Source organism: Sapajus apella, unplaced genomic scaffold (genome assembly GCF_009761245.1).
Source record: "Sapajus apella isolate SASKATOON/1434 unplaced genomic scaffold, GSC_monkey_1.0 scaffold22, whole genome shotgun sequence".
NCBI classification, from domain to species: domain Eukaryota; kingdom Metazoa; phylum Chordata; class Mammalia; order Primates; family Cebidae; genus Sapajus; species Sapajus apella.
Window position 1 is genome coordinate 13185211 of NW_022436962.1, and position 22990 is coordinate 13208200.

The 22990-nt window shown below is 37.4% G+C and overlaps 1 protein-coding gene across 6 annotated transcripts in view; it reads left to right on the forward strand.

The window, feature by feature from the left end:
* Nucleotides 1–1706: 1706 nt before the first annotated feature.
* Nucleotides 1707–22990, forward strand: part of SYT14 (synaptotagmin 14) — a 186456-nt gene continuing 165172 nt past the window's right edge. The window contains exons 1-3 of one of the 6 annotated variants that reach the window (XM_032289126.1): nucleotides 1707–1810; nucleotides 15741–15788; nucleotides 16084–16288. Coding sequence is in view for 2 of the 6 variants with exons in the window: in XM_032289120.1 (XP_032145011.1) it covers nucleotides 1798–1810; nucleotides 15741–15788 (61 nt within the window). In the remaining 4 variants the exon portion in view is untranslated. Of the gene's footprint in view, nucleotides 1811–15740; nucleotides 15789–15840; nucleotides 16289–22990 lie in introns of those variants that run through there. The other 5 variants (XM_032289123.1, XM_032289125.1, XM_032289120.1 and 2 more) reach the window with 5 other exon arrangements.

Sequence of the window (22990 nt, forward strand, 5' to 3'; positions counted from 1 at the left end):
TTGAAACTCAAGTTCATCACACATACACACATAAGTAAGTCTCCCGAGCAAATAATAGTGACGTTAATCTGGGTTATGGAAACTCACATAATCTGGTCATTTACTTAGTAGCTGTGTAATTGGTGAGGAAAGGATGATTAAAATTTTCGGGCTTTCAATATGAAATTCTTTAAAAGTTTGAACAATTGGATTACTCACAGCTAGCCAGAAACCACAAACTCAGAACTGTGGCGTCAAGTTCAGATCAATGTCTTGGAGTTCAAGACTGTTTTAAGAGAAGCTGCCTGGGGAAAATGTCATCAACTAAACATTTTACCTGAATCCTATGGATGTCTATCATAAACTCTCATGGAGCTTTCCTAAAGTATTGGCATTTTAATGTTTTCTGAGTAGAACAGTATTTTATTTGATCCTTCAATAATAATTCTTGCTTGTAGCCAGTTTCCAGAACAGTGGCGGCTCCACAGATATTCATTGAACTAATGAAAATGGTGAAGGATGAATGTCTGTTGAGCATAAACTGCGACTGAGGGAGAGGTTATATAAAAGCAATGGAAGACAGTTTCTGCTCTAGATTTACAGTCCAAACTCACTTACATATGTGTAAATATTTTCTTCTCTGTGTCAGTCCCTAATATAGCTATTTTGCTCCAGGAATTAGCATTTCCTCTACGAGGGAAAATCACTAAACTCCCTGTTTCTCAATGTTGTTTATGCGGTTGATTGTCCAGGTCCTCAAATTACGAAGTGAAGTTGAGAGTTGGGTAAATGGTTGAGCGGTTCAAGTACCTTAAGTAAAAACGAAGCGGCCAATTGTTGTGATCAGGGTTGACCTCGGACTGTTCACAATGCTCACAGGTTTGCAAATTAAAAAAAACCTGCATGTGACATGCTTTCCAGGTCCTTTGTCAAAATGTCTGTCTTACCCCTACAAATGTGCGTTTGCAATTGTAGACAAATTCCAAGTCTTACTTCCAAGAGGTAAACCAAGCTCTGGGTGGCAGCAAGGCTTATCAAGAGCCAGACTATGGGGTGAAGCGAGCGCGTGCAGGTGTGTTTTTGTGTTTGTGCGTGTATGTGTGTATATGTGTGTGTGTGTGTGAAAAAGAGAGACCACTGCTGTGCTCAGGATTCCTCTCTCCTCTTTGCTTTTTGCCAACTGGCTGTCTCTCCACTTCACAGCGGAGATGTGAGACGGCATGTGGCTGATTCGGGCAAAACAAAACAAAATAAAACAAAACCAAAACTAAACAGACCTTCCTAATAGCAAATGAGAGAGTCAGTGGGGTGGGAATCCTTTTCAACCACGGAGACCTGTCCATGGTCCTGACCACATCATTTGCCACTCGCCTCCTTCCTCGATTCCGTTTACTGCAAGTACCGGACCGGTGGGCGCCTGGCGTCAGGAAGCTTGGGCCCGGGCTCCCACACGAGCTCGGCGCGCCTCGGGCGGGTCTCGGGCACCGGCCTAAGGCTCTCCGGGCCGGGCACCTGTTTAGAATCCCGGCGCGAGGCGCGGTGGGGGCGGCGGGGTGGGGTGGGGTGGGGGTGGGGCGGTGTCACGTGCCCCGGCGGCGGCGGCGGCGGCCCTGGGAAGGTTCCATTTCTTCCGCTGCCCGCACTCGCGGCGCTCGGGGCCCCTCCCTCGCCCCGCCCGCGGCGCCCCTCGCGGCCGCGCAGCCGGGCGACTCCGGGCCGGGCCCCGCCCCTCTCGCTGGCGGCCTCGGCACGTCCTCCGCCCGCCCTCGCGCCCGCTGCCCCCGCCATCCACTTGGTGCGGTCCATGGCAAGCACATCATGGCGATTGAAGGTAAGTGGAGGCTGACGGCGGGGAGCGAGGATGGGGACCGCCCAGCTGGCGGGGGGTTCGGAGGCGCGCCGGCAGGCCGAGGCGCTCACTGAGCCGCCTCCTGAGGGTTGGAGCCGGCTGAGGACGCGCGGGGGTCCCGGCAGCGTCTCGGGAGGCAGGTGGGCGGAGCGGCGCCGCGGGGACGCAGGGCTCGACTGGCTCGCTCGCCCCGGCCTTCGCGGTGTCACCGGCCTCTCGGCGGCCGCACGCGGGGCAGAGCGGGCTGGCGGGCAGGTACAGCGCCCGGGCCGCCGCCTCCTGCCGGCTGCGTGGAGTGGGGCTCGGGCTGCGGCCCTGCAGACCCCGCGGGACGGGCTGGGAAGAGCGAATGGCCACGGGGGCTCCGGCTGCACCCTCTTCTCTTGCACCCCGCCGCGGCAAACCGTCCTTCCGCAATACCCGCCTTCCTGCCAAACTGAGAGTCCAGTTTTTTGTCCCCTTCCGAATCCTTCCCTGTCCCCACTTGGGCTGGGTTGCACCCTGTTCCCCTTCTGTTTGCTGTTGTACGGGTCCAGGAAATTGGGGTTAGGTTAATGTCCTCCTCAAGTGGTTTTGTTTCCCCCCCCACACTCAAAACTGTTTTTTTCATGAAAAAAAGTAAATACGTTTTTACAACAAGCACACATTCTTAGAATCCTGCAAATATCATTCTGTGAAGTGTTATAGTGCCAACAATGTTCATATTTCAAAAAGCAGCTTAATAAAAATTAAGTTCCTAGATAAGGTCGTTGACACTAAAGTGTATTTTTCTCTTGTTCCAGAAACACGTAACTGGGACCAAGTATCTATATTTTGCCTTGTTTTTAAGGAAGATATTGTGAAAATTAATTTCACACGACTAGGTTATTTATGTGAAAGAATACATCTTCCAGCCCTCGTCTTTTAGATTGACTCAAGCAGTGAAAGTTATTTGTACATTTTTCCTGTGTATCCATATTCATCTGTACACCTATGCAAAGTACCTTTTATCGTTATTTCTCTAAATTGAATGTGTGTTCTTAAATAAAACTTTTTAAAGCATTCCCTTCTAGGTGACCAATCACTGGTAGCATGCATCTCTGGGGACTTCTTTTTGTCAGATCCTGTGGACTCCAAAATAGAGTTAGCTGTGTGTTTATGTTTTTTTATTTAAGAGAGTGAGTACCTGTTATATGCAAGACACACAGTCATCCAGTTTCAGTTGTCTACTTTAGTTAAAATGGTAGGGAATAATCTGTGGTATTCCTGTTATCTGGAGCAGTACTTTGAATGTTTGTTTCCCTCACTATCCTTTTACCAAACGTTGAAAATCAAGAAACCAAATCCACTGATTTACATTGTGTACTTTATTTTCCCAACTAGTTTGTGGTAGAGTTTCTTGTGAAGCCGCGAAGGTAGAAAGGTTTAGGCAGAACATGAGGAAAATCCGTCAGCTAGATACCATTCAGATATGATGCCATAACTTGTAATTTCTTAAAACCTTTTCAGGTTTTTTTTCTTAGTTCTTCCTTTCTTTCTTCTGGCAGTTAAATGTTACTGATTCCTTTTCCATGTCACCTGGTGGCATTTTGCTCTGCCTACTACTTACATGTTTAAAGAGTAAGATTTTTTAAAATCCTGACATTCTAGAGATTCTTCTGTGTTTGATGTACTCTCATATTTTCATACCGAAGCATTTGCCTGAGGTTTCATAATACAAAGATTAGGAAGTATGTCTTTTCTAGTTTGGCAAAATAATTAATATTAGCACTTCAGATAAATATGGCAGTTCAAATTAGCCTAACTGTGCTCTTTATCACATAGTAAAGTAGATTCATTATGCATACCCTTCCCAGGCTGTGTTAAGAGTAAAATGAGTTCTGCATGAGACTCTGTTCTAAGGACATCTTAGAAATTTAGGAGCCCAAAAGGGCATCTCATCTTTTCAGTGAAGTGTTTCTTAAAACATCCAGTTTCTTCATTCACTTGTTAATTTGATAGACCTTTTTTTTGTTTTGTTTTTGTTTTTTTTTTTGTTTTGGTACAGTAGCCATATACAATGTTCATTGCTAGATTCCATGGGGCCAAAAAGATGAATAAGACTTTAATCCTTCCCTCAAAGAGTTCATGTTTTATTGGGAGAGACAGGTAATTTTAAGCATGCAATTACAATGTAGTGTGAATGCTAAGAGATGGATCATCTTTCCTTTGTATAAAAACATTAAATTATGATGAGTCTAACACTGTTTTTTAGGCAGTAATTCTCATATTCATAACATTTTTGTATTTGGCCGAATATCTGCCATTCAGTAACGTCTGTCTACCCATCCTAGTTTTTCTTTCTGTAGCGATAATTTAAAATCCCACTATTCTCTCCATTTATGATATCCCGTCTGCCATTCAAAGACAGCTCTAGAGTGTTTTCTAGATAAAATATCCACTTCCCTCCTTTGGAGGATCTGTAGTTGTTTGTTTTAAAATTTGGAGTGTAGTAGGGGGTCATTTCATTCCAGTTATACTGTTGAATAGCCTACATTGAAACTGTTATACCATTCCTTCCACTTGTGTGTAATCCTATTAATATAGCTTAATATTAGAATAGCTTTTTTTGGAGCTTCATGTTGGCTCAGAGCAAGGCTGTAATCAACTAAAACCACAGTCTCTTTTAGCTAGACTACTCTCAAGGCATGTTCCTGCAATCCCTTGCTTAGCTAACCAACGTTTTGAACTGAACAGGTCTTTTTTGTCTGTTAAGTGTATTCTGATTCGCTATGGCTCGATGTTTTAGCCTTTGAGTCGAGACTTTTAAGTACTAAGGATTGTTTTTATTTCCTTCTCTGTGTCAACCTCCTATTTTACAACACAAGATTTTTTTTCTACTAAGTAATTATTCATTTCCTCCTTCTATCAGTCAGATGAGTAACTACTACTAAAAAAAAAAAAAAGACAAATATAAGATAATACAGTTACCATATTGAGCTAACATAATTCCCGTCAGAAGTAAAGAAGTTAGGCATAAAGGTGCAATTTTTAAAAGGCATTTTGAAATATTGAAAGTAGTTACACATCCTCACTGTTGGCCTAGTGGTCTGGCAATCCCGGGTTTGGAATCATTGTTGTACCCTAGCCTATGAGGCGATGTTATTGTTATCCAGCATATTAATTCTTCTAGTGTTGATCTCTGTCAATCTGATAGTATTGACTCTTTTTGTTGTATTTGAAATTTCCTCCTCTCAGTCTTCATCTACCTGACCTAATGTTCTAGTGGCTTCTATTCTTAACCCAGTTGCCATTGTCTGCTTTATACACAACTGCCATAATTGCACACGTTGAACAATTTTGTAATCACTTATTTACAAATTTGTTTTTCCTGTCTGTAAATTTCTAGAGGTTAATGTCTTATTCGCTTTTGTCCCCTTAGATTTTGTATAGTGCCTGAATACAGTTCTCCCTTGGTAACCATGGGGGAGATTGGTTCCAGGTCCCCTGCAGATACCAAAATTTGAGGATGCTCAAGTTCTTTATATCATATGGCATAATATTTGCATATAACTTGTACATACCCTCCCATATACTTTAAATCATCTCCAGTCTACTTGTAATACCTAGTACAATGTAAATGCTTTGTAAATAGTTCTTTGGGGAATAATGACAAGGAAAAAAGTCTGTGTGTATTGAGTACACATACAATCACTGTAGGCCTAACTACATTTTCCATGCACAGTTAGTTAAATCCATAGATGCTGAACCTGTGGATATGGCGAGGCAGCTGTATTTTGTGTGAACTCAAGCCAAGTTTCTTGGGTTGTTTTGTGGAATTCTGTACATTGTTATCATAGATTATGCCACGGCCGAGAAGCATATTTCTAACACAGAATTTTCCTGACTTGTATTTCCAAATAGTGGCCAGATAGCTTCACATGAGTGTCCTCAGCAATCCAAAATGTTTAGCGAAGGATATTCAGAATGTCCCAAAGTTGTCATCACAGTCACCAGATCCAACCTCCATGCAAATTTACCCCCTGCTCTGTGCAGATTTACCATCTAAGTGGCGTTTTTAATTAACCAGGTATCTGAGTTAAAAACCTGAACACCTACCTTGTCTCACAGTTCACCTCCTACATCCTGTTTGAACACTGTCTTACCAAGTCTACAACTCAAATCAATTTGTGCTGCTTGGTGTCTTCACTTTATGCCCTTTTCACTCATTAAGAGACTTGCATTAGTTTCCTAGTACTCTTATTTTCCAGTGTTAAGATTCCTTCCAATTTATTTTCCAAAGTAGTGTTAGTTGTCTTTGTATTATAAAATGCAAATCTGAATTTCTTAAAACCTCAGGATAAAGTGGGCCCTTAATGATCTAACTCTTGCCCTTCCTTCATTCAGTCCACATTTTTCTGCCTTTTCCATTAGAATATTAGAAGACTCTGCAAACTTCTTTGCCAAAGTAAAAAATAAACACTTGTTACGTTACTATATTAACTTTAACTACTTAACTTCTCTGAGTAACATTTTAAAAAAATGTAAAGTAAGGTTAGACTAGCTAGAATCTGTGTGTGTACATATATGTGTGTGTATATAGTGCATTTACTTTTTTTTTAATGTACCTTATAATTTGCTACATACATATATTTTAAAAATAATGAGAAGAATTCTGATATTTTTTTTTTTTTTTTTTTTGAGATGTTCTTTAAGGTTTCTTTTGGCTCTAAGATTTCTAAGGCAAAATTTAGACTTTCAAAAGCCATTTGAAATATTTAGTTAAAAAATCCAGTAGATTTACTTTTGAGTAATTTATAGTTTATTCAAGGTTCCTTTTCTAACTCACTAAACAAAATTAGAAACACTCAGGGAACATTAGAGACATAATTATATTTTATTTTTTGTTGTTTTAAGGTTGTATTAGAATGCAGCAGTGCACTTTGGGAGGCCGAGGTGGGTGGATCACTTGAGGTCAGGAGTTTGAGACCAGCCTGGCCAACATGGTGAAACCTTGTGTCTACTAAAAATACAGAAATTAGCTGGGCATGGCGACGCATGCCTGTAGTCCCAGCTATTGGGGAGACTGAGGCAGGAGAATCACCTGAACCTGGGAAGCGAAGGTTGCAGTGAGCCGAGATTGCATTACTGCACTCCAGCCTGGGTGACAGCAAGACGCCGTCTCAAAAAAAAGAGAATGCAGCAGTGCATGCCAATGGGGAAAGCAGAGAGAACCATATACTGCCTTAATTTATACAATTTGTTATTTGTTGAGTAATACTGTTTGCATTATCAGTTTCTTTGAAAACATTATGTTCGTACAGCGTATATGTATGGTAACATAGTAGATTTTTTTCATGAATTTTATTTCTGTTTAGCTGACTTTATTCTTTTATTTTTTTCCCCTGAATCCTAGTCGATTACCACCTAATATGAAAGTGCATATATGTGAATAATGTAAGACTGAACAAACTACTACAAATAAAACATTTCAAGCTTTTGGGTAAAATGATTATATTAAATTTGAACCCTTGATTTACCCTTTTTTAGGAGAAAATAGTGATAACTCAGGAAGCTGTTATTAGGATTTTACGAACAAATTTTTAAGAGCCACACATGTGTTCAGAACAATTTCTTATTGTCATATTTTAGGACCGTATTAGAATTGGTATTCAAGGTAATATTTTGAGCCATTAAGAGAAGTTTTAATGAATATTAAATTATCTTTGGTATTCTGAACTTAATGCAGTAATGCATATTAGTAGCTTTAAAACATGATCTGGTGCAGAAGTCAGAAAGGTTTTGTTTTATTCTCCGTTAAGTAGAAAATTCACTTAAGTAGAACACCTTTTTTTGTGAGCACATACTTAAGGTTTTATTGTGTTTGGTTAATGAGCGTCTAGCAGTCAAAAACATAATTGGCTAAACGAATTGAATTAAAAAGTAGCATAAAGTTGGAAAAATGGATTGATTTGTGAACAGTAAATTTAATTTTGTAAGATAAAATTTGTACCTCTTAGAAAAGACTTGAATAAATTCATAGGAACTTATATGGATCAAATGAGACACCATAGTTAGCATGCTTTGTAAATTATAAAGTGCTCTAAGATATTGTTTATTTGAGACCTAGTTTATATTATGTGATGCTGGAGGGGTGGTATGTGTCTCAAAGTGTAGGCTGCTATTTAATAAAAATATCATAGATAAAATGAGTTTATAAAAGTATAGAAAGGATTTGACTTATACAGACTATTTTAACTTTACAGTAATTGTATCACAACAGCAAAAAGTAAAGGAATTCCAATTTGGGAGGATAACTCCCAGAGCAAGGCTTTTTTTTGTTTTTTTTTTTTTGTTTTAAGAAAAAATTCAAAAAGGAGGACAGGTTAAGAAGCATGAGAAAGTTAACATTTATTTTGGAGTATTTACATGGCAGAATGTTTGAAATTCAGTGATAACTGTAAAAGAGAAGAAACCATCTCCAGAGCCTGAACTGTAAGTTTTCTTTGAATTTTATATTCTACTGGTGAAGACTGCAAAGGAAATTAACATTTTTTGGGTGTTTGCCATGGGCCGGGCAACATATCTTCAGTTTTTGTCATGAATGGCACCACTCCTCCTTCTCTTGTCTGCAGTAGACACCTGTTTTATTAAGACATCTTTTTTCCTGCCAGTTGTGGACTTGGTCTCAGAATCCTTGGCAACACTACCCTCCACCCTCACTCCAGCAGCTACTACCAGTCCATCAGAATTGGTATACAAGGTGAAAACTATTTTCTGTCCTGAGGTTATTATTACCATTTTATAAATTACTTTAGCTATTATTTTTACTTACTCCAAAGATTAAGTGACAAGCACAAGGTTTACAAAGACAGTACTACTAGGTGTTGCCAACTTTAAAATTGAGGTCTGACTCAATTCAGAAGCAATGATCTTTATGCAACACTGTGTTTTAAACTGGTGACCAAAATTGGTATTATTCCTTGAATGATCTAATTAAGGACAAAACTAAAAGATGTTTAAAGGTTAGTTACTGTGGTCTAAGTGGATTACGTTGGTTGGGGGGGGAGTTGGTAGCATTAACAATTTCATGCTTATGATCTACAGCATAGGTGTCTGCATAATAATTAGCTATAACAGAGTTTACAAATGTAAGTTAGGTGATCATTTAAAGGCTCTGACTAATGCATATGCGGGAGAAGAATCTTTAGATGAGATGGAATTTAAGACATTTCTAAAGTAGACTTTCAGTGTTTGACCAAGAAAAAAATACATAGAACCTGTAAATTGTGATTTAGGCTAATGGTCAGAATAAACATGGTAGACAAAATACAGTTGAATTTGAAAAGAACTTTTAGATCCGTTTTAAAGGAACTAAATTTTTGGGTTTAATTCCATTTTTGTGTACAGGCAAACCTCATTGTGCTTCATTTTATTGTAAATTCACAAATTTGCATTTTTTACAGTTTGAAGGTTTGTGGCAACTCTGTGTTGAATGAATCTATTGGCACAGTTTTTTAACAGCATGTGCTCACCTTGTGTCTCTGTGTCACATATTGGTAATTCTTGTAATCTTTGAAACTTTTTCATTGTTACTATATTTGTTATGGTGATCTGTGATCAGTGATCTTTGATGTTACTCTTGTAATTGTTTTGGGCACTATGAGCCATGCCAGTATAAGATGGCAAACTTAGTTGATAACTGTTGTGTGTGTTCTGATTGTTCCACCAGCCAGTCATTCCCTCAGTCTCTTTTCCTTTCCTCAGGCTTCTCTGTTCTCTGAGGCACAATAACTAATAGCTCTACAAATGTGCAGTGAAAGGAAGAGTCACATGTCTGTCACTTTAAATCAAAAGCTAGAAATGATTAATCCTAGTGAGGAAGGCATGTCAGAAGCTGAGACTGGCTAAAAATTAGGCGTTTTGTGCTGGTAGGTGAAGTTGTGAATGCAAAGGAAAAGTTATTGAAGGCAATTAACAGTGCTACCTGCTCTAGTGAGCACATGAGTGACAGGAAAGCATAACAGCCTTATTGCTGATATGGAGAAGTTTGAATGGTCTGGATAGGAGATATAACCAGCCACAACATTCCCAAAGCCAGAGCCTAATCCAGAGCAAGGCCCTCACTCTCTTCAATTCTGTGAAGGCTGAGAGAGGTGAAGAAGCTGCCGAAGAAAAGTTGGAAGCCTGCAGAGGTTGGTTCATAAGGTTTAGAAGGAAACTATCTTCATAACATAAAAGTGTGAGGTGAGGCAGCAAGTGCTGATGGAGAGCTGCAGCAGGTTATCCATAAGATCTAGCTGAGATCATTGATGAAGGTGGCTATACTAAACAACAGATTTTCATTGTAGGTGAAACAGCCTTCTATTAGAAGAGGATGCCATCTAAGAGTTTCTTAGCTAGAGAGGAGAAGTCAATGCCTGGCTTCAAAGCTTCAAAGGACAGGCTGACTCTTGTTAGGGGCTGATGCACCTGGTGACTTTAATGGTCAATGGGCACTCATTGACCATTCTGAAAATCTTAAGAGATCTTAAGAAAGATGCTAAATGTACTGTGTATATACTCTATCAACGGAACAACAAAGACTGGATGACAGAACAGCTGTTTACAGCATGATTTATTGAATATTTTGAGCTCACTGCTGAGTCTTACTGCTCAGAAAAAAGATTCCTTTAAAAATGTTACTGGTCATTGACAATGCATCTGCTCACCCAAGAGCATTGATGGAGACGTACAAGCAGATGAATGTTGTTTTCATGCCTGCTAATACAACATCCATTCTGCAGCTGATGGATCAAGGATTAATTAAAACTTTCAAGTTTTCTTATTTAGGAAATATGTTGTATAAGGCTATAGCTACCATAGATAGTGATTCCTTTGATGGACCTGGCAAAGGAAATTGAAAACTTTCTGGAAAGGATTAATCATTCTAGATACCATTAAGAACATCTGTGATTCATTAGAGAAGGCCAAAATATTAACATTAATAGGAGTTTGGAAGAAGTTGATTCCAGCTATCATGGATGACTTTGAGAGGCTCAAGACTTAAGTGGTGGAAGCCACTAAAGATGAGGTGGAGCTAGTAAGAGAACTAGAATTAGAAGTGGAGCCTGAATATGTGACTGAATTGCTGCAATCTCATGCTAAAACTTGAACAGATGAGGAGTTGCTTTTTATGGATGAGCAAAGTGGTTTCTTGAGATGAAATCTACTGGTGAAGATGCTGTGAACATTGTTGAAATGATAAGGGGTTTAGAGCATTATATACACTTAGTAGATAAAGAAGCAGTAGGGTTTGAGAGGATTGACTCCAATTTTTAAAGTTCTGCTGTGGGTAAAATGTTGTGAAGCAGCATTGCATGCTACAGGGAAATCTTCCATAAAAGGAAGAGTCCATTGATGTAGTAAATCATCATTGTCTTATTTTAAGAAATTGCCATAGTCACCCCAACCTTCACTAACCACCAGCCATCAACATCAAGGCGAGACCCTTCACCAGCAAAAATATAGGGCTTGCTGAAGGCTCAGACAATCATTAATTTTTTTTAGTAATAAATTATTTTTAAGTTAAGATGCATAACACTTTTTTAAGACACAATGATATTGCATACTTAATAGACTACAGTCTGGTGTAAACGTAACTTTTGTATGCACTGGGAAACCAAAAAGTTTGTGTGACGTGCTTCATTGCGATATTCACTTTATTGCAGTTGTTGGGAGCCAAACCCATTAATATCTCTGAGGTATGCCTGTACCTGGATGTATTTTAATGGGGCTGCCACGTAATACACATTTTGCTTCTGTAAACGTGGGCAAGTACATATGTTGTAATGATCCTCTTATTTTAAAAATTCCAATTTCCAGTCATACTCACACTTATGTGTACATTCATATACAAACACACATGCACATAATCATGCATACATGTGTGCCCACAAACATCTATTTTCTCTTACACCCCTTATGCCAGTTGTAGAGGATTATGCCAGTTTACATTATGCTTCTACATGGGTTTGCCTGAGGGAAAAGATGGTAACTTTGACTAAGCTTATCATTTTCTGTCTGTTTCTCCTTTCTATATTGCTTAGATGATTATTTCAAGCGCAATGCTAGTATTATCTCCAAGTATAGTTTTTAATGCAGTTCTATTTAAATTACCTTAAAGGATTGGAAAACAGTTTCATAGCTTTCATTTTTTTCATAAAAATGAAGAAAAATCAATATTTACTTTCCAAAATACATTAAACATAATGTTCTATTTTTTTTCTGACAATTAACTAGTGACCTTGAACAACTTTAACTTTTGGGGCCTCCATTAATCTATACAATAATGAACTAGACAAATGTATTTCTGATCTCTAGTGTCTTACATTATGTCATTCTAATATGGTGGCCCAGTCTTCATTTTCTTGAATTAAATTTGACGTGTGGAAAATTGTATTTATGTAGGAGTTCATTTTGGGGACGATTATTTATTTTAGTGGAACATTAATTCGTCTCTTTCCAAAGATGCTGGCTAACTGCTTTAAATAATCATTCCCTCTTGTGCATTACACTGTTAAAAGCAGTACACCTCTTTTTGGATTACCCCACACCTAAGTCAAGGCATGCCTGCAGTGTCTTTCTTGCCTCCTGCTTACAAATTTAACATTTCTTTTGGAAACTTTTCAGATTTACTTTTCAAGGCAAAGTAAGACATAAAATTTGTACAAAGTACAACATACCTCTGACTGAGAAAGTATTTAAGCCTTTGACTTCCAAACAGACATATACATTAAAAAATTTACATTTTACGTAGAGAATGCATATTTTTTCCTTACACTCCTCCCAGTCTTAGGAAGGATTAGGGATAAAAGCAGCACTGAATTTCAGTTTCCAATAATGTAATAAATTCATTTGACTTTTGTATTTCTTCTTTTGTATTTTTTAAAGCAGGGTTCTTGAATTTTATTTTATTGTCTGGAATTTATGTATCCTTAGTATTCCTGTTGATTTTCATAAGAATAGTGATTGCTTTTGAGTCCCACATGTACATCAGTGAAATCTTATTTGTTGGTTAGAATTTAGGGGACAAATATCAAAAAAAACTTGTGCATAGTCTTATTTGCTTGTGTGACTTTTGTGAGTACTTTGACAAATGTGGCAGTTAATTGACTGTAAATTAGAAATGTAACGATTATTTGTGTAACCTAAAAATTTCTGAGGTTCTTTTATATGATTTAGATAAATTGAATGCTTTTAAAAGTGGGAATTAGCTTTCATTGTCATTCTGCAGTCTTGAGAAATATCTTAGAATATAGTAGTTTTTATTGTTAGTGTATATATTAAGCCTTGTAAAACAATGCTGTTACAGTTAAGATTAGGTGTGTGTGGTAAAACCTAATCGATTTATATTAAATATGGGGAAGAGTTTAGTTCTCATTATAGGCTTGAAAAAGTACAGCCTTTTTACGTGAATTGATGATGTAACTCAAACTAAGTTACACATGTAACTTCTAGAGAATATGCCTTAATGTGTACAGAGAATAAATATTTCTAAGTAACCTATCAAAACATCATATGCCTCAATATATTAATATATTATGATTATGTTATTTTTATTACATGACCTTTCTAATGTCTCAAAATAGTTTTTTGTCATAATTTGGTAACTATCCAGTCATTGGACTAGAATCTCCTCAATCTGAAAGAACTGTAGTCTGTAGGTATATTTCATTCTAACCTTTCAGCAAGTGATCTGTGGTCACTGGTAATATTCCAATTAACACTCTGTTTTTTTACACTGGGGCTTTGCTGAATAATTCTTTTATAACCGTAGCTTTAAGTTAGGTGTTTCTTCCTGCAAAGCCTATCTTCCTGATGATCAGTGATTATTCTGTATTTTTAATAATAAAGAAGCAATGCCATTGTTACAACAAAGTCAAGTGAAGATCTAACCTACTTTGATGATAGAAATACTATTTTCTAGGTTTTTTAACTTGCTTCTTAGATGACCTACTTTTTTTAGTGAATATCATAGTTTTTACTTCTTATGTTATTGCTGTAGGATATTTTTGTTTCTTATAACTGAGCTATTTATAATAAGCTTCTATAATAAACCAAACTGATTACATTATTTAATATTTTTGTTATGCAAAGTTTAAAAGTAATTCACAACATAATTATAAGGTCATACACATACAGAACACTACAGAATATTTTTCAGCTTACATTAAAGTAGTGACATGCTTCTAAGTGAAGGAAATATGTCTATAAAGTAGTAACTAATAAAATTACTCAAATTAGAATATTCAAAGTATGTATTTATGGGGTACAATGTGATGTTTTGATATATGTATACATTGTGGAATGATTAAATCAAGCCAGTTAACATATCAGTCATTTCACCTTTTTTGTGGTGAGAACATTTAAGCTCTACTCTTTTAGCAATTTTGAAATATACAACACATTATTAATAACTGTAGTCATCATGCTATGCAGTAGATCTCTAAAACTTCTTGTCTATCTGAAACTTTGTACCCTTTACAGTATCCCCACTTTTCCTGTCTTGCCTCTCTAGATTCCCTTCTGCCCTCCCACCTCCGGTAACCATGATTCTACCCTCCATCTGTGAATTTGGCTTGTAGATTCCACATACAAGTGAGATCATGCAGTATTTCTCTTTCCGTGTCTGCCTTATTTCATTTAGTATAATGTCCTCTGGGTTCATCCCTGTTGTTGCACATGACAGAATTTTCTTCTTTTCTTGGACTGCATAGTATTCCACTGTATATATTTACCGTATTTTCTTTATCCATTCCATTTGCCATTATCTTTTAAAGTTAAACATACACTTGACCCATAAACCCAGCTGTTCTTCTCATAGGAATACATTTAGAAGAAAGGCAGGCAAGGCACACATGTGGGAAACAAAGAGATAAGTATTATATAAAAAGGTTCATAGGAGAATTAGTCACAGCAAACCCAAATCAATCCAAATGTTTACGAACAGTAGAACTGAAATTTATGCATATGTAGGCATGAAAATATGTATATATTCTATACAGAAATGAAAAGGAATGAGTCACAACTATAAATAATAAAATAAATTGATCTTACAAACCTAATATTGAAAGAAATAGGACTCAAAAATGCCCACTTGACAATTCCACTTGTGTAAATTTTATAAGCAGACAAAACCAAGCTGTAATGATAGCACTCAGGAGATTAGGTACTTCTGGGACTCAAAAGTAGTGCCTAGGAAGATGAGTAAAAGGACTCCTGGGATACTAGCCAAGTTCTGGCTCTTGCCTTGGTTTGTAGTAGCTCAGGTGCTTACTTTGTGATAATTACATGGAAGTTTTTATATATTTCTGCACTTTCTGTAGTTTTGGTTTTTGGCCCAATAAGTAGAGATTTAAAAAATATATATATATTACAAAAGACTTTCCAAAAAAGAATAATCAAAGTAATTTTTAAAGTTAAATTTGTTTTTATCATACTATTAAATTTAACAAATTTATAATGGTGGCTTGCTGGAGAATATATAATATGAATATATGTGATAAAATATAAATAGTAACTTTAGAGCATTGACCTTTCAATAACTTATTTGTATATGTGAAGGCTCAGATACAAAAGTGGGTCCTCTCTTGCAGTGTTTCCTTCTAGATGATGTGGAGAGATCCTTGGGAAATGGTGATATGATTTCTGCTGTTCAGAAGCTTGCCATTCAAAATCACATATTTGAATGAAGTGTCTTCATTTTGAGGCTTCCTAAGACCTAATTTCTGGATTGTTCCAGAAAATTATGATATCAGGCTATCATATCATTTAATTAAGTCTGAAAAGAAGGATTAGGGAAACTTTTCCTGAGGTCACTTTTAGGTGCTAATTTAAAATGATTCTTTGTAACAGTCAAATTCATGCTACTTTCTATGTTTTTAACTTCTAATAAACTTTTTTTTTTTAACAGGTGGAGAGAGAACCTGTGGAGTACATGAACTTATCTGTATTAGAAAAGGTAAATTGTTGCCCTGCATGGATATTTAAATACTAAATGAATACTTTCAAAGGGTGTAATACATTTTAGTAGGATGGCAGATAATTTGTATTTATAAAGTGTAAATTTTAGTAAATATTAATATTTGTATTAACTACTTAAGCATTTATAAAGCGCATATTACTTATGTTGTTATTGAGAGTTGTTGCTTTACATTTAGTTTTGATGGTGTGATAAAGCCGGGTTTCTAGCATATTGGTTATTAGACATGGTGAAGAGGCAAAGAATGGAGGGTTTGATTTTTGTTCCCTTTCAGAATCTGGAATCTGAGTGCATGCTGATCTCCCATTGACTTCTGTTCTATTACTGTACCCCATCAGAGAGATGTGAGGAGTTGGTTGAAATTCAAATCGGGAACATATCCAAAGACCACAACATCTTTTGACACCAACAACTGTCTATGCTTCCTTAGAAGGAGCCACCTGACAACTGGGTGGTTCAACAAAGTGGCCCCAGGAAAGGTAATTCAGTTACTAGGTGGGAGGCAAAGAATCAGGTATTCTCTAGATTTGGAAGAATCAGGAGAACCTTGGGAGTCCCCACAACTCCTTATAAATAATCACAAATCTGTGAAATGGTATGAAGAAAAGAGATTCCTGGGGAGGTCAGGGGAAGAAATCCTGAAAAATTTACCACTCTTGTCTCTTTCTAAACTTGGGGCACTTGCTTTTCTTGCATCTCTCTTCAAAACTCACTTGGCCCTCCTGAGTCTAGCCAACTAACAGCACTCCTCTCATCCCTAATAGAGAGACTTCACTCTAAGGAAGTTTGGAGCAGTGTCATTATTTGTGATACCTGGGTATGAAAAGCATGACAGGAAAATGTTAGCATATTTTCAGTAAGTCCTTGATAGCTCTGAAAAACCTCAGCTTGTTTAGAGTTGAAATAATTTTTAATCCTTTTTAGGTGAACTTATGTGACCATTATTGACATGGTCATACTAGTTTATCTGTGAGTCATTGCATGCAATTGCTGTTCATTTAAAATCTTCTTCCTTTATTAAACTATAGCTTTTCCATATACCTTTCCTCTGATACCACAAAGGAGGAAATTGAAGTCAGTTTCGTGAAATCTCAAATTTAGGATTGATTCTCATGCTATAACCATTGTTGATTTGTGCTTTTTACCTAAAATGGAGGTAGGGGATAGACAAATTTATGCATTATTTTATTTCTCTACATAAACATTTGTGGCCTTCTGCAATATATATAAGCCCAGAACTATTAAAAATGTTTAAAATAATTTTAGGGTTATTACCCAGTCCCTCTAAAACTTTTAAAAACTTTTAATTTGTTAGGATAGCAAAAGACACAGTACAGACCAGTTGGAATCAAAAGCTGTTAAAGCTGTGGTCAAGTGAAAAGAGAATCAAGGCAAGAACAGAGACAGCTAGAAGTAAGAAAATGAAAATGTCTTTTGTGGCTACAAAGGGAAGAGAAAACTACAATGGAGAAAATTAGATAAGGATAGAGGATGGGCTGAATATATCTTTTTTTTATCATGGCCTTTTGTGTTTTTTGGTTGTTCTTTATTGCTGTCTCTATTCCTATCCAGGTAGTTCTCAAGTATGCTTTGCCTAGATTTCTCTGTTAGTCCAGCTTTTTCACTCTTTTCCATCTATCTATAGAATTTTAATTCTGCATTTAAAAAATTTATTCACACCATAGCCATGTCATGGAATTGTCTGAATCTCTGTTTATGTATCTTCTTAGTATTCAGTACAGTGGATATTTCATAAGTTTTTTAATATTTTTGGAATTAATGCCCTGGGCTAAAGCTTTTGCATTTTATGCTAGACTTCTGTAGAGTAGATCATGGGGCAGGAGAATCACTTGAACCCAGGAGGCAGAGATTGCAGTGAGCCGAGATTGTTCCAATGCACTCCAGCGTGGGCGACAGAGTGAGACTCTGTCTTAAAAAAAAAATGTAAAGTAGAATAATTATAGCAATATCAGTGATTCTAATGAAATGACACCTCTGACATCAAAACTTCCGTTTTTTTCCTCTCTCTCTCTCTTTTTTTTTTTTTCAAAGACAGATTCTCTGTTGCCCAGGCTAGAATGTAGTGCCGAGATCCTGGCTCACTGCAATCTCTACCTCCTGGGTTTAAGCTATTCTCATGCTTCAGCCTCACAAGTAGCTGGGATTACAGGTGCACGCCACTGTGCCTGGCTAATTTTTCTATTTTTAGTAAGATGGGGTTTCACCATGTTGGCCAGCCTGGTCTTGAACTTGTGGCCTCAAGTGATCTGCCCATCTTGGCCTCCCAAAATGGTGGGATTACTGGTGAGAGCCACTGAGCTCAACCAGACATCACAACTACTTCTTCTTTTTTTTTTTTTTTTGAGACGGAGTCTCATTTGGTTGCCCAGGCTGGAGCGCAGTGATGCTATCTCGGCTCACTGCAACCTCCGGCTTGTGGGTTCAAGCAATTCTCCTGCCTCAGACTCCCAAGTAGCTGGGACTACAGGCGTGTGCCACCACACCTGGCCAATCTTTTGTCTTTAGTAGACACAGGGTTTCACCATGTTGGCCAAGGCGATCTTGAACTCCTGACCTCAGGTGATCTGCCTGCTTTGGTCTTCCAAAGTGCTGGGATTACAGACGTGAGCCACTGTGCGTGGACACAACTTCTTTTTACCTATTTGGCTGTTTCTGTCTCTTTTGCTAAATTCTGTCCTCTGTCAGACCTTTGAATATGTCATGTACCAAGAGTTTGGTCCTGGGCTCACTCATTTTTCCATCTTTTTCCTCTGTTCAATTTTATCTAGTTCTGTTGTTTTAAATGCCACACAAATTTATGAATCCAGCTCTTGGCTGTCTGAGCTCCCTGCTCTTTTATCAAATGACTTACTTGATATTTCTATCTGGATGTCTGTTAGAATAAAAACTTGACATGTCTAAAATGCAAGTCTTGATTTTCTTCCCTGAGCCTAGACCTTTCTCAGTTTTCTCCATCTCAGCTAATAAATAGCACTATCTACCCAGTTACTCAACTTCTAACTTAAGAATCATCCTGTATTTCTCTCATTCTCTTATTGTCCACATGTAATTTATTAGTAAGTTCCATCAGTTCTACCTGCAAAGTATAATTTTCGATTTATCTTCGTTTTTTCACCCTGCTGCTGTCACTGTAGTCTAGTTCTCTGTCTTCTTTTGCCTAGATCACTGTCATAGTTTCCTAGCTGGTTTCCCTACTTGCATTTTTATCTCCTTTCAGTATTAGTGATTTTCAAAAATGTAAATCAGGCCAACTACTTTGCTGGTTGAAATTTTTCTGTGGATTCTCATTATACCTCAAATAAAAAAAAGTATCTTACCCTGATCTACAAAGACATTATAGCATCAACTCAGAGTCCAAAATATTATCTGAATATCATCAGTTCAAAAGTCTTATTATCTAAATCATTTATATTACGTGTGAGTGAGACTCTGGGTGTAAACCATCCTGGTTCAAATGAAACTAGAAGACAAATTGCCCTCCCATGCATTTCTTCAAATCTCATTTCCCTAATATAGTTTTCAGTTTTGATTGAGTTTTCAGAGTGTACATTTTTATGATCAGTATTGTTTGCAGTAAAACCATATTACGTCATAATTTATTTATTCTTTTATACAGTTTTCACCTTAAAGTGTCCCTTCTTTCAAATTGTAAGCACCCATCTCACCTCCTCATTAACCATGGTTCAGAACCATTCTGATTTCTCTGTCATTCTTATTTTTCTTCTGCTACCACCCTTCCCCCTATGTTGAAGAATACATCTTCTATATCATATATCCCTAGAAAAGATTTTTCTGCTTCCCTAGGAAATAATTAGTCAACACATCGTATTACTCAAGGTACTGTTAGCTGCTGTACCAAACAAACCCCAAACAAATAATGACTCAAACAGGATAGAGGTTTCTTTCTTTCTTTTGTGAAGTTTAAATCAGGTATTTCTAGTTGCCACAGAGCAAGCGCTCTTTCAGCAGTGATTCAGGGATCCAGGCTTCTAGCTTGTGGCTCTAGCCTGTTTAGCTCATGGCTTTGGAGGTTAGTATGTTCTTTTCATTAAGCAGGGAGTGTGGGGGAAAAAAAGAGAAAAGAGGATTGTATGTAAGAGATTTTTATGGGATTGACCTGGAAGCAAAGTACGTTTCTTAAGATTCCCACATCAATAATTCAGTCACAGGGCTACATCTAGAATAACTTCAAAACAGGCTGAGAAATGTTAGTGAATCAGCGAGCCCAAGAAGTACAGCGACCTATATTGTTCCATTTATCAATCTACCCTTATAAAGTGCTCACCTTGCCGTAGTCTTACATGCTTTATGTATGTTAATGGTGATCATCTAGGTAAATTTCTTCTAGAGGTAGGTATGTAACTTAAAGATGTGACTTCAGTGAGAAAATTTAAGGCTATGTAGAAGGGGAGATTGATAGATGTAATAAGGGGGTGTGTGTGTATGTGTGTGTGTGTGTGTGTGTGTGTGTGTGTGTGTGTGTGTGTTTTGTTTTGGAGGGGAAGGGGTTGTGAATCCTCTGATTTTGTGATTGTCTTTTGTCTTTTAGGACCCTATCCCCTTTTGTTTCATTTCCCCTTCACTACCCAATAGCTAAAGGGCCTTTTCCCTTTTGCCCTTTTTTCCTCCTGCAGAAGCTATGTACAAAGACTGCCCAACTACCCCTTTAAGTTATGTTTACCCCATTAACTCACATGTACTTTCAGAATTCCTTCCCTGTAAGCTCTGCTCTCATCTACTCAGTTTTGTTATTGTTGTTGTTAGTATTTTCAGATTTAACATGGACTTTATTTCTGGGAATAGTTACAGATCATCTTTAGCCCCCCATTCCTGTATTCTCTCTTCTGTCTTTCTGGTAGTTTTTCTTTTCTTTTGTTTACAGCAAAGACTCCATGATGTTTGGGTTGGGTGGGAGCATGAGAGATTGTATCCTGTGATTTGGTAAGTTTTCTGTTTTTACTCACATTTATATTGAGGTATTAGCATTCTCTGTATTCAAATTATTCTGAGGATATAGTTTCTATTACATTTACATTTTTTTTTTTTTGAGATGGAATCTTGCTCTTGTCACCCAGACTGGAGTGCAGTGGTGTGATCATGGCTCACTACAGCCTCCACCTCCTGAGGTCAGACAATTCTCCTGCCTCAGCCTCCCAAGTAGATGGGATTACAGGCATGCACCACCATGCCCAGCTAATTTTTGTATTTTTAATAGGTACGTTTGCCAGTCTGGTCTTGAACCCCTGACCTGAGGTGATCTGCCTGCCTCGGCCTCCCAAAGTGCTGGGATTACAGGTGTGAGCCATCATGCCCTGCCTATAGATTTACTTTTTCCTTCTTGTTTTGGGGAGGTAAAACTGGGAGGCATAGAGTTAGGCAGATTCCATTTTTTTTTTTTAGATACTCAGAAGTGTCTGTGCTATGCTTTTAATGTTAATTTAGTCTAACTTCTTTTTTTTTTTTTTTTTTTTTTTTCTTGAGACAGAGTCTCACTCTGTCACCAGGCGCCAGGCTGGAGTGCAGTGGCGCAACCTAGGCTCACTGCAACCTCCGCCTCCTGGGTTCAAGCAATTCTCCTGCCTCAGCCTCCTGAGTAGCTGGGACTACAGGCGCATGCCACCACGCCCAGCTAATTGTTTTTTGTATTTTTAGTAGAGGCGGGATCTCACCATGTTGGCCAAGATGGTCTTGATCTCTTGACCTCGTGATCCGCCCGCCTTGGCTTCCCAAAGTGCTGGGATTACAGGCGTGAGCCACTGCGCCCGGCCTAGTCTAACTTCTTAGTATTTTTTTCTTTTCATTCTTTTCTCTTTCTCCCCCTCCCCCCTTTTTTCTCTTTCGAGTGCTTTTGAGATGTTTTGGGGAAATCCTTCCTCACTCTTAACATTATAGCAATTCTGTTATTTTGAGAGATTTAGTCTTGCTTTTCATATTTATGTTATTTATCCATCTGAAATTGATTTTTTATATGACTAAGAACTTAATTTCATTTTTTAATGGTTAAGTAGTAGTTCCAGCACAATTTATTAAATATTCCAAACATTTCCCACTGATCTACAGTGCCACCTCTGCCACCTCTGTTGAGTTTTTGTCAAGTTGGCGTATTTCTGTTCCATTAATCAGTCTGTTCCCTAATGGTACATTACTATCTTAATTATTAGAGTGTTGCAATTCTTGTTATCTTTTAGGACAAATCCTTCTTATTTTTCTTCTTCAGTAATGTAATAACTGCTTCTGGGCCTTTGATTTTCCATATAAAGTTTAGAATCAGCATGTCAAGTTCCTTAAAAAGCCTTTATCAAATTTTAATAAGAATTACATTGAATCTCTAGATCAATGTGGAGATGGTATCTTTAAAATACTGAGATTTCTTATTCTTGAACATGGTATATCTTTGAATTTGTTTAATGCCTTTCAGTAAGATTTTGAAAATTATCTATAATGATCTTGTTTTTTTAGATTTATGTTTAGATATCTCATTATTTTTTGCTGCCACAGTAAATGAAATCTGTTAATCAAAATGCAGTTAACTTTTATAAATTAGTAGCCATATTGCTAAACTATTTAAATATATCCATAGATATTTTGGGTTTTCTCTGTAGACAGTTATGTCATTTGCAAATAATAATCATTTTTAAATCTTTTCTATTTATACTTTTTATTTCTTTGGCAGCTTCTTGGGAAAATAAACAAAACAGGACTAAAAGGATACTGTGTAATCCTCTTCTAACTGCTTGACTAAGCATGATCTTAAAAATGGACAATAACAAGTGTTGGTGAGGATGTGGAGGAATTGGAACTCCCATCTATTGCTGGGAATGTAAAATGGTGCAGCAACTTTAGAAAACAGTTTCAAAGTTCCTAAAAAAAATAAACATAGAATTACCACATAATCTAGCAATTATGCTCCTAGGTTTATACCCAATAAAATTGAAAGCATATGTTTATATAAAAATTTGTAGGTGAATATTCACAGAAAGGTTATTCTTTTTTTTTAATTGTCTTTCTTTCTCTCTTTTTTTTTTTTTTTTTTTTTTTTTTTTTTTTTCTCTCTGTTGCCCAGGCTGGAGTCCAATGGCATGATCTCAGCTCACTGCAACCTCCACCTCCCAGGTTCAAGCGATTCTCATGCCTCAGCCTCCTGAGTATCTGGGACTACA